Source organism: Micropterus salmoides, unplaced genomic scaffold (genome assembly GCF_014851395.1).
Source record: "Micropterus salmoides isolate LMB-PRFRI ecotype aquatic unplaced genomic scaffold, ASM1485139v1 Ms_hic_scaffold_13, whole genome shotgun sequence".
NCBI lineage: Eukaryota > Metazoa > Chordata > Actinopteri > Centrarchiformes > Centrarchidae > Micropterus > Micropterus salmoides.
This window is the reverse complement of record NW_024040374.1, coordinates 7,951,678-7,963,839: the sequence shown is the minus strand read 5'-3', so window position 1 is coordinate 7,963,839 and position 12,162 is coordinate 7,951,678. Positions and strand designations below refer to the sequence as shown.

Sequence of the window (12,162 nt, the reverse complement as noted above, 5' to 3'; positions counted from 1 at the left end):
AATATTTCAGTGTCAGTTGACTAGATTTATTTATGGCAGCAATTTCTTGGAGACAGTAGGCCTCCCTTTCTTTCTATGTCAAGCTTGCCTGCCATTTTGGGTTTACAGTGGTCGGTTATTGCTTAACCCAAAACCGATGCATACTGTGATCTTTTTGTGTGTCTGTATATTTCAGACAGAGGATTGTTGGAATAGTAGAGAAAAGGAGTAGTGTTAGAAATCATCTTCATCAGCAGAGTAGATATTTAAGACATTCATTGTATTTCATCTATTAATTCTCCTCTCTGCTTCTAACAGTTATTCACACTCAGCTAGTATCCCTGCATGAATACTAACCCTACATAGCATTCACTTTATCACTGGAGCATGGTATATCTGTGAGTGTGAGTGGGTGTTTGTCTACATGTGTGAGGTCTTTATCAGCTTCACTTTCCATCTTCATGTGACGTTATGTCATCTGTCATTTTAAGTTGTCATGACATAAGCCTATGTTTGTCTCTCTCTAATACTATAAAGCTCAAAAAACCAAGATACAATTAATTCTGCGTATTGTAATAATAAAATCATGTCTAAATTACAATCTTAAATGAATTGTGCCAACATTGACAGAGCACATTCATAATTAGCATTTTATCTGAGATGGAACATTATGTTACTTTACTTACCAATAATAATACGTTTAATACTGTGTACTCTGAAGTATTGTATTCACCTGGACGGATGTAGTGTAATGGCACATCATTATGGTTTTCTTTTCCTTGATGTTACAGCCATTGCTTAATGATGTCTTAACATGATATCATGGCCCTTCATGCATCCATTTTGCATCCCTTTTTTAAAGGCACTCAACTACCAATGTATCTGACTGTTTTAGATTATGGGTTTAGATTAAGTGTTATGTCCATGTCTTGTCTTATTTGTTTTGTGTCTTCATGTGTGACAAGTCTGTGCAACAGATCACAAAAGTATATAGTGTGCATGTGTGTGTGGGTATGTGTGACTCAGCAGACTCATTTTTCCGGTGTGCAGACGGTGCAACCCCACGTTCCCGTTGCTCCTCCACTAACCTTGTTGTCACCGTTCCATTCATTCCACCATAGGCCATGGAGCGCTGTGGCAATCGCATGTCTTCGCACACTGAGAGCGCCAGTTTCTTGCAAACTTTAACAGGACGGTTGCCCACAAAAAAGGTAGAGCCACTTGCACTGGGGGAGGAGCCAACCCGCCCACCTCTTTATTCGCCTCCTCACCTGTCTTGTCTGTGGATGTGTGCTTCTGGATTGGTTGATGTTGTATTTGGTGGTTGTGGAGTCTTGTTGAATGCTGAATGTCACCGATCTGCCTATTGTTCTGAATGTGTCAAGGATTTTTTGATGTGACATGAATGTTGGTAGTAGTCTGGCTAACACTGGCTAAGTTAAGTCTGGGAAGCATCCGTTCAGTGTGTACTATTCACTCAGGCATTGAGTGCATGTGTTTGATTTTTATTTGAGAAAGTGCAACACAGTTTGCCTTCTAATCAGTTTACTCTGACCCTACAAATGATACTGTACAAGAAATACAAACATGTGGTTAGTTAGGATACCAACAGGATACAATCTGCTGTAAAGTTAATATTAAAGAAGTAGTTTCCTTTACTAGCCTTTTCCCCCAGAGCTTTCAACAGCAAAAAGATTAATGAAATGTGTCGTTATTACTGCACTACAGTAATTAATAGATGATGATCAACAGATCCTCGCCCTTCCTAATCTTTACAATATGTCAACACAAGTAAGAAAGACTTGCCAGACCCTGGACAAGAGCCAGTGTGTTAGCCAGACTGTGTTGGATGTTGGTTGTGCATCACATACACCTAAATAAATTAAAGTTATTGACGTGTAACACTTAAAAGAAATGAATTAAAAGAAAATACAATTATTTTCATCAACAGTTTAGCGATTTATATCATTATTGGGAAGTTACATTTTGAAATAGAATAATTTGCATGGTGTTGAGAGTTTAATGTAGTTGTTTAGAGTGTTTGGAGTTGGTAACCCTTACTGTCACATATGTGTATATATAACATTTTTCCGTTAAACCGTACTTTGTCTTTAAACAAGTTCATTTTCAGGAGCTCTACTGGACTTATTGTTTCATATAGAGAATGTTAGGGTTGCTAATCATTGTTAACTAAACCCACTTAAATTTCCTTTCATGTCACATCCCCCATTAAGTAAAAACACTTTGGAATATATTTAACATCTACTTAATAATTTGTTTCTAACATGTAGAACTAGGTATATTTTTATTTAGGTTTTAAGTTTAAGATGGACAGTGATACTTTTCCTGGTGCCTCACATTTTCTCTGTCTGGCTTTATTGCCTCTCCCTCTCTGTTCTTCCCTCTCCACTTTTGTGTCTCTTTTCTACTTTTCTGTTCTTCTCAGCTCTTCCATGAGGAGTTGGCACTCCAGTGGGTGGTAAGCAGTGGTAGCGTCAGGGAGGGCGCACTACAACAGGCCTGGTTTTTCTTTGAACTCATGGTAAGAAACATTTTGACTTAGATAGATATGCCCGTTATTGTTCTCATCAGGCATCACAGTGCAGCGCCGTTTCATTTTTATCTTGTGTTCATCCCAATTAACACATTAACCACAGGTGAAGAGCATTATCCACCACTTGTACTTCACTGAACGCTTAGAGTCACCCAGGAAGAACCGTTTTCCAGAACGCTTCATGGATGACATTACAGCCCTGGTCAGCACCATCGCTGGCGACATTGTGTCTCGCTTCCAGAAGGTAAGTAACGGCCTGGTGAAGTTTTCTATGGTATTACAGGGTCCCAATGGGCATGCATTTGTGGAATATCACAAAGACTTACAAGGGAAGTAAGTGGATATAGTAATTTCACATAGTAGTCTTTTCAAGTTATATTAAAACACATTGTACTGTTTAATGTTGTTTATACTTTGTGAATGCTTTTGGCTTTAATAATGTGGCACCACAAGTTTGAGGCTGCAAGCAATGTCACATATGATCCTTTTTGTCCCTTTGTCCCTTATATCTCATTTATTCAGGACCTAGAATTGGTGGAGAGACTAAACACTAGTCTGGCTTTCTTCCTCAACGATTTGCTGTCAGTCATGGACCGAGGCTTTGTCTTCACCCTAATAAGGGCATACTGGAAACAGGTAAAGGCCTTATTTAGATTCAAAAATAAGTTCTACATTTATTCTGTGTGTTGTTGTTTTTTTTTTTCATGATAAAGAATAATACAGTTTTAGCAAGATAAGTATGAGTGAAGATAAAACAGACCTAGATAGCTGAGTAACACACCTATAGTAAGATAGAAGTATGCAAATTAGTTTGTATGACTTCCCTAAATGAATTAAGATATTCCTTTTTTATGGGTATTTGTTGGAAGCTACTGACAGATATTGTCTTTTTCTTTCTTCACATTTGATTTCTTCTCTGTGATTTCTTCACAGCACTAACAATATATTAAGAATTAATTTGTGATGATATTTCATGAAAGCACGTACTCCTATTTTTTGTTTGTGTGGCTATGACACAAGTATTTTTCTTTAAAATATTCATTAATGTGTACTATTACCTCTCCCCAGGTGTCCACAAAGATTTACGCTTTGCAGAACCCAACCTTGGAGTCTTTGAGGCTTGATTTCTTGAGAATCGTTTGTAGCCATGAACACTACGTAACCCTCAATCTGCCCTGCAGTCTGCTCACCCCGCCTGCCTCGCCTTCCCCGTCTGTCTCTTCAGCAACTTCACAGGTCAGACATAAAGTGCTGTAGTGAAATTGAAACGCCTTCAAGCAAAAAGACCCCTGTGATATAGTCTTACACAAAACAAAATAAATTGTACAGTGATTTTCCGAGTGATCATGGTCCCACTGCCAGGTTTTTTTTTTTTTGCATTTCTAAAATTTCTGCAAACTTTGAAATTTTAAATGAGAACACCTGTAAATTGTCTTGTCAGATTATAAGTGTTCACTGCTCCTTAACATAAAGATACTCTAGAAATCACAAAAGCCAAAGTAATCAGCTAAAATATTACTGGACTTACTTGTGTGGACGTTCTGTTTTGTTCTCTCTTCTCTCCCATAGAGCTCTGGGTTCTCCACACATGTCCAGGACCAAAAGATAGCCAACATGTTTGAGTTGTCTGTCCCCTTCAGAGAGCAACACTATCTGGCTGGACTGGTGCTATCTGAGCTGTCCGTAATACTGGACCCAGAAAATGAGGGGTTAGCATGCTTTGGATTCATAATTATGAAGATTGTTTTACACAGAAAGAGTTTATGTCTTGAGGGATGGTGAATTGAAGAGTTAAAAAGATGGTTGAGTTTATGTTTGTCTATCCAGTAAAGTACTGTAGAGAAAGGAAAGCTATGTTTTCTGGTTAGAGCCTCTGTATTTCTTTGTTCCTTTCTGGGGGTTTGTTTGTTGTTTTTAATTTTTTTTCTTTCTTCTGTTTCACTGTAGGATGTTTGGCCTACATAAGAAAGTGGTGAGTGTCGTTCATAACCTCCTGTCAAGCCATGACTCTGACCCACGCTACGCCGATCCTGAGGTCAAGGCCCGAGTTGCCATGCTTTACTTGCCTCTAATTGGCATTGTCATGGAAACACTACCACAGCTCCATGATTTTACAGGTAAAGAGTAGGAACTACTTTAAAGATAACAGTAGTTTAACATACAGTAAAATGTGTCTGTTGTTATATCCAACTGCTGTCTTCCCACTGTCCACTCAGCAGCACTCTTATCAATAGCACATCCATTGGAACTCAAAAGGTTATCATTTGACCTCCAAAGGATGTTACATAACTTACCAGCTGAAGTACAATGTACCAGCTGATCTCTAATCTCAGTTCATCCTGCTCGCACATTTCTCACATTTCATTTCTTACTCTCCACTCCTGTGAACCTGCCTTTCCTAGACCTTGAACTTGTTTTGAAATGACACATTCATAAAGGGCTGAGCAGTAGTTTCAGAATCAGTAAAGCTCATTTTATGAAGCTTGGTCTGAATAAAAGTTGGCTTATTTTGAGAGACCAGATCTAGTTGTAACCTTTTTTGAATAGTAATTATTACTAAAATTGAATCAAATCCCATTCACAACATTCCAATTAGGTTTACATTTAACAGTCATTCAGAGTTGAGAGGGTACACAAACAGCTTGTTCCACCTCTATTAAATCAATTGCATACACTTAACATTTTCACTTTCTTGTGTCCAAATTTTCACATTCCTGTATTGTCTCTATTTATAGTTAATTTGTTAATTTTCTTTTCTCTCCGTTTTGTGTCACTAGAGTCCCATAACCAGTGGGGTCGGCCAGGCGGTCCCCAGGGGGCAGCGATGGGTAGCAGCGGAGAAGAGGCAGAGGGTGAGGGTAACAGCATGATCAGCCAGACTGTCGCCATGGCAATAGCAGGCACCTCCACCGCCTCCCCAATGTCTCGACCAAGCAGCTTCTTGCTCAACTCGCAGGTACACTGTTTGTGACAATCTGCAGTAAATGGAGTCGTACTACTGCACATCGTTCTTAAACAAAAATGAGGGCATTGTTTCTTGTCATACCTCTTTTGTATTCTTTTTGTCCTTCTGTGTTCTTTCCTCTCTGTTGATTCCTCCTGGTCCGTCTTTCCAGGCGAGTCGTCAGCACGGTAGCTTCTCCGCCGAGTCAAGTCGTAGTCTGCTCATCTGTCTGCTGTGGGTGTTGAAGAATGCTGATGAGCTGGTGTTACAGAAGTGGTTCACAGACCTGTCAGTGTCTCAGCTCAACCGCCTGCTGGATCTCCTTTACCTCTGCGTGTCTTGCTTTGAGTACAAGGTAACACGAACAGTGAATATACTCACTAACTGACAAGTCAGGCTGATGCTGTACCACTGATACCACTCTGTTGTTGTCAGGGGCACACAGAGGGTTGGTGGCTTCAGCAGTACTTCCAAGTTTATGTCCCACAAATTGGGAATCTTTTTGGCTACTTGATACTTGAATGAAACCGTATACTCCTATCAGCCATCCTATGTAGAGATAACAGATAGAAATTGTAAGCAGCACAAGGTTAATACATAGAAAACAATAAAAAGCAAGCCTATCTCAAACATAACTCAGTGAGCTACACTTTGTAGTGCACTGTCACATATGCTGTATCAATGATTGAACAAAAACTATTTTGATGTTCTCACCTATGTTCACGTTTTGTCTTAATTTTCTGTGGATGATAGCTCTCCTCTTCCATGCTGAACATAAGCTTCTCTGCAGTTAAAGAGTGGGGTGTGTGAGTCTGGATAAATCCAATATCATGACAAATATGATGATGATATGAAATGGAGTGAACAATGTTAGCTAAATTGTGGTTAGCAAACTGTCCCTACAGTTGCTGCTGTGAAGCTAAGACGCAGAGAGGGCAAGACCGTTTCCCAAAGCCAGCATACCAGCGCCACAGTCGTACTCGCAACTCTCCTGCTGTTATGGCTAACATCACAAAAACAGCTTTGTTTTTTTCCCATTTACAGAGCCAGGGCTGTGTACAAACATCTTTTTTCAGCACATAGGAGATATTCCCTGAATTTGACAAAGATGTGTATTGGATTAGAATTGCATAACCCACCTTTAATGTGCTTTTACTTCTGGATGTGGTGGTAAAATAAAAGCATTCTTGCTGCTTTTTATACTATAGTCATCTATTTCTTTCTGTGTATTTCAAGCTCTTGTAGCTAGGCTGTTTGTTTGCTGTTTTTGTGCTTGCACATAAGCTTTTATACTGCTAACCTGCTTTGCTTGCTGAGTGCTGTGCTACAAATAACTTCCCCGCTGTGTTCTTTGTCCATTCACTCATCCTGTGCCTCATGGATACAAGGCCCATGTTGTGTTCACCATGCAGGGGAAGAAGGCATTTGAACGAATGAACAGCCTTACCTTTAAGAAGTCCAAAGACATGAAGGCCAAGCTGGAGGAGGCCATACTGGGCAGCATTGGGGCCAGGCAGGAGATGGTGCGACGCAGCCGGGGACAGCTAGGTGGGGGTGCGCTTTTTGGCACATGCTCACAAATTCACTCACACAACTGCATATCAGGGGGAAAACACAGTAGAACCATACATAAACAAATACAAAGCAAGGCTGTAACATGTGAAACACAGACCACCAATAATTACTATGTGCTGCTTTTCAACCTGCACACATGCATACAGACATCACACACATACAACTGTAACTTTTGATAGTACTGTAGATACAGCTACAGCCATTCAGCCAAAGTATTGTGCCATGTTTACTGTGTACACACTCTTTCACCACTAATAAAAAAGTAAATAATCCTTTCTCCACCATTTAGAGCGGAGTCCATCTGGCAGTGCTTTTGGCAGTCAGGAGAACCTTAGATGGAGGAAGGACATGACCCACTGGAGACAAAACAGTGAAAAGATGGACAAGTAAGCTCTTTTGAACACTTAATCCACTTTCTTAATTCTTACTTTGTCAAAAAACCTAAAAGATACTCCCAAAATATCCCAAGCTGATTATTCTGTGGTTTATGTTCTATAAAAGGAACACACATAGATAATTTAACATAATCCATAAATGTGTATGAATATGTCCATCACCACTTTAAATCTTCACCACCTGTGCTTCTTTTCTATTTTTATTTGAGTACAATCTGTCATTTAGAAACATAAACCAATACATTATGTACTGTGTTCAAATGTGAAATAAAAGTGTGAAAATTATCATCCTTTAATCATCTTATCAGGATATCACTAAAGTCCATCTAGTGATAAATACAAACCATCACAAAGCCCATTCAGTGTTCATTGTAATTGTTCATATGTTTTGCTTTACTTACATAGCAACAGAATCAGTCTTACTTTTAAAATTGTTACAATGCCTATATTTGCCCAGCATCTTCACATATCTGTGTTGCATGCACACTTTAAAAAAAAAACTATAGTTTTGTATCTTATGTCACTTTTGTCACAATGCAAGCTGTACTCATTTTGTCAAAGGGTGACAAAAGATACAGTGCTAAGCTTTTTATTTTTATTTTTTATTTTTGTCTGTTCTTTTGTAAATTCAGCTCCAGCCTTTGTTTTCTGTTAATTTCCATTTGTTCTCTCACATTGCTGTGTGTTTATGTAGGAGTCACAGATCAGTCAGGTATTGTATGGTCCACATTTGCTGTGTGCCCCTTAAATTCCCCCCCCCTGCTTCAGTTCCTCATTTATGGTGTATTCACATGCTTGTGGGCAGTTAGACAGTTGCAGTGGACACAAAATGAATTAAATAGTTTGTATTAGATTTCCTACTGATTAACTTGGCTTTAAACAAGTCATGATTTGCTAATTCATTTTGTTTTTGTTAATTATTCTAGCCATCGATGCACCCATGTTATGATTCATTTCTTCTCCATTGTGACTTCCTTAACTCACACCTGCATATGAATGCACCAGAGACCCCCTGATCCTGGTTCTGACAGTTGAATCCCCCATTCCATCAGTCCCTTTGTCCTGGTAACAATGTCTGTCTCAGGGTAGTGGTTGCTGTGGGTCTGTTTTGCTTTTTAACCAGTGTGCTTCTTGTTTTGGGGTTTTGATTTGTGTATCTTCAGCAAAAAGCAACACAAATGTAGCAATTTCTGTTGTTTGTCATAGATTCTTTGTTCTTGTGCAAAATATAAAACTCAGATGCATCATGAATAAATGCCAGTCAGTTATACTTTCATATTCTCAAATGTAGCCATTTTAGGACATGTAGACAAAACATTTAGCCCTTGTGTTCCATATGTCAACCAGGAATGGATTACTTAGCTGTTCACTAATACTGAAGAACAGCCTCCTTAACGCCTTCAACCTCATACCCCCGTGGTGAGGGAAGCTATAGGTTTGAACCAACTGTACATGTGGATTAGCATGCACTGGATCAATTGAATAGTTTGAAGTTTGTCCCTTGTAGTTTAAGAGACATCTTGCACCATAAAAGTAATTAAATATGGATAGATGAACAGCTTTCTTTTTTTTCTATTTTATATCTTTTCTATATTTCATCAAGTTTATCAAATCAACAAAATTGGCCTTTTGTGGTTGGTCACTAGAAGCATATGCACACTGAAGGGTACGTCATTAACATCGCAATTTGGGAAAGGTAATCCTTTTGTGACAGTGTTTTCTGGTTTCTTGATTGTAGGACCAGAGCAGAGCTGGAACATGAAGCACTTATTGATGGTAACCTTGCAACAGAAGCCAACATAATTATTCTTGATACTTTGGAGATCATTGTACAGGTATGAAATTGAACAGGACTTTCATCATGTACCCATGCAGAATGGGAATATAATCAAAAATACTGAAATCATTTAGTAACGTAGTCTAACACTTAAGCATACATAAACCCTGACATGCTCCCATAACAACTGCATGTGTCCCTCTTTCTCCAGACGGTATCAGTGACCGAGTCCAAGGAGAGTATACTGGGTGGCGTTTTAAAGGTGTTGCTCCACAGCATGGCCTGCAACCAGAGTGCCCTCTACCTCCAGCATTGTTTTGCCACACAGAGGGCACTGGTGTCTAAAGTAAGATCACTGGACTTGTATTAAAGTGCTTCAGGTCGTCCTTGCAATTTCTTCCAGGATTTCATTCTTGTATTATGTCAATTGGGGTGTATTTCTCTCTGCCTGTGTAGTTTCCTGAACTTCTGTTCGAGGAAGAAACGGAGCAGTGTGCTGATCTGTGTTTGCGATTGTTGAGGAGCTGCAGCAGCAGCATAAGTACCATCAGGTCCCATGCCAGCGCCTCCCTCTACCTCCTCATGAGGCAAAACTTTGAGATTGGCAACGTGAGTACTACTGACAAACTCAAGGTTTACAACCCAAAATGTCATATTAGTAGTTTGATAGCTACATTTGTTCACGAAAGGGGGGTTGTAAATGTTAAAGAAACCCTGGAGTATAGTTTTCATAGAGCTAGTACAATGTATCAGTGGTGAAGGTTAAAGTAATTGAATCTCACATGTTAAGAAGCCATGTGCTTTGCAGGCCCTACTTGTTCACTTGCTGGTTGGCCATTTCTCATCTATATTCTCTTATTGGTTTGTTGGTTTGGTTTCCTATTTTTCTTTCATGTTACATCACCCAATTTAGTACAAAACCAAACACCGCAATCAGCCATCAACTTTAGGCCAATTTACTGGTGAATGCATCATTTCCTTTAAGTACAGGCAGACATTTCGCACACAGACCTTTATGAAAATGACTTCCAAGCTAGAATAGACATCTGTTCTTTAGAGTGCTTCCTTCATTGTCCATATCGGTCACATGAAAACTAGTACCTTTGACAAAATATTATTTGTTCGAACCTTTCTTGTCTTTTTGGTTGCCTTTTCAGAACTTCGCAAGAGTGAAGATGCAAGTGACCATGTCTCTGTCTTCACTGGTGGGAACATCTCAGAATTTTAACGAGGAGTTTCTGCGTCGCTCTCTAAAGACCATCCTCACCTATGCAGAGGAGGACCTGGAGCTGAGAGAGACCACATTCCCAGACCAGGTACTGATTTATTCTTTAAAATGGTTAGTTGTTGTCCATCACAGTGTGAGAAGACGGGTGACTGACTGGCAACTTTCATTGATTTTATTTACTGAATTAACAGATTTTCCCCTTGATTTCTCTATGATAAAAGATTGGGGAAGCAATAACCCAGTGTCTCCATTATTTCACCCCCCCAGGTCCAGGACCTTGTGTTTAATCTGCACATGATCCTGTCTGACACAGTCAAGATGAAGGAGCACCAGGAAGACCCTGAGATGCTGATAGATCTCATGTACAGGTACAGAATACATGCACATTCACTTTTTTTATATTGCTTGCAGATGTATTTCTGCACTGTGCTCATCATTAGCTTGTTGTTTATGTGCTGTCTTGTGTTTGTCATGTGTCTGTGTCTTTACTTTCATGTCCATCCTCAGGATTGCAAAGGGTTACCAGACGTCCCCAGACCTGCGGCTGACATGGCTTCAGAACATGGCTGGAAAACACTCGGAGAGGAACAACCACGCTGAGGCTGCTCAGTGTCTGGTGCACAGCGCTGCTCTGGTCGCAGAATACCTGAGCATGCTGGAGGACCGCAAGTATCTGCCTGTAGGCTGTGTCACCTTCCAGGTAAGCAGAGTGCTAGACACATGTAATGTGCGCACATATGCTTGTCTTTTGGCAATAGAAATGTCTGCTGATGTGTGTGCTTATATTTTTTTTATTGTATTTGTTATCCAGAATATTTCTTCCAACGTGCTAGAGGAATCTGCAGTCTCTGATGATGTGGTGTCACCAGATGAAGAGGGCATTTGCTCAGGGAAATACTTCACTGAGATTGGCCTTGTGGGGCTCCTGGAGCAGGCTGCTGCCTCTTTCTCCATGGTGAGAAGTGAAACATAGATGGGAGATTTGATGAATGGATGTTGACGAGCATTCCAATGATGTAGTCAGGAATTTTGTAGCAAGTGGCTTCCTCTTTCTCTCACCAATCACATTGACACGTTTTACTCTCATAAATATGTCATTGTCTTCAGCAGTGTATTCACCCCAATTTTCTTGTGGGGAAATCTGTAAAGAACGAGTAATGATTACAAATCTATAGTCAGATGTCAGTGTAACTTCTCCAGTGATCCTAATTCAGGCCTTTAAATCTCTGAAAATATATACATTTAGGCTGAGGTGTTGTTACTTTTGGATGACTGATTGTACCATAATAACATTTGTCTGTAACTCCCTTCCAGGCGGGCATGTATGAGGCAGTAAACGAAGTGTATAAGGTACTGATCCCTATCCATGAAGCCAACAGGGATGCAAAGAAGCTAGCCACCATTCATGGTAAACTACAGGAAGCCTTTGGCAAAATTGTGCATCAGGTAAACACACACAGTGTAGACCTCACCTTCCACACTGGAAGTGAAGCTGACACTAGATTTACACAAGAACCAAAAGTAATTTTATTTATCTCAGTGTGACTCAGATTTGAGTCAGTCAGTCTCTTGCTATGAAAAGATCACATCTGGGTTACATACGGTTATAGTACATTTTGTTTGTTACTGTGTAAATTCAGTATATATGCTATTCTTGATTTTTATATATATAAAATCAAGAATAGCATGTTCAAATATCTTCACTCAAAA

The 12,162-nt window shown here is 39.7% G+C and overlaps 1 protein-coding gene across 14 annotated transcripts in view; it reads left to right on the top strand.

Annotated features, from left to right (window-relative positions):
* Nucleotides 1-12,162, top strand: part of dock7 (dedicator of cytokinesis 7) — a gene marked incomplete at its 5' end in the record, with an annotated part of 41,608 nt that overhangs the window by 22,327 nt on the left and 7,119 nt on the right. For 6 of the 14 annotated variants that reach the window (XM_038715301.1, XM_038715300.1, XM_038715299.1 and 3 more), the window contains 19 exon segments: nt 1,101-1,190; nt 2,426-2,521; nt 2,637-2,777; nt 3,056-3,169; nt 3,602-3,769; nt 4,103-4,242; nt 4,481-4,650; nt 5,311-5,489; nt 5,650-5,832; nt 6,890-7,025; nt 7,342-7,438; nt 9,186-9,282; nt 9,436-9,570; nt 9,681-9,833; nt 10,382-10,540; nt 10,720-10,820; nt 10,960-11,152; nt 11,264-11,407; nt 11,767-11,898. In XM_038715301.1, the coding sequence (XP_038571229.1) occupies nt 1,101-1,190; nt 2,426-2,521; nt 2,637-2,777; nt 3,056-3,169; nt 3,602-3,769; nt 4,103-4,242; nt 4,481-4,650; nt 5,311-5,489; nt 5,650-5,832; nt 6,890-7,025; nt 7,342-7,438; nt 9,186-9,282; nt 9,436-9,570; nt 9,681-9,833; nt 10,382-10,540; nt 10,720-10,820; nt 10,960-11,152; nt 11,264-11,407; nt 11,767-11,898 (2,628 nt within the window). 14 annotated transcript variants of the gene reach the window in all.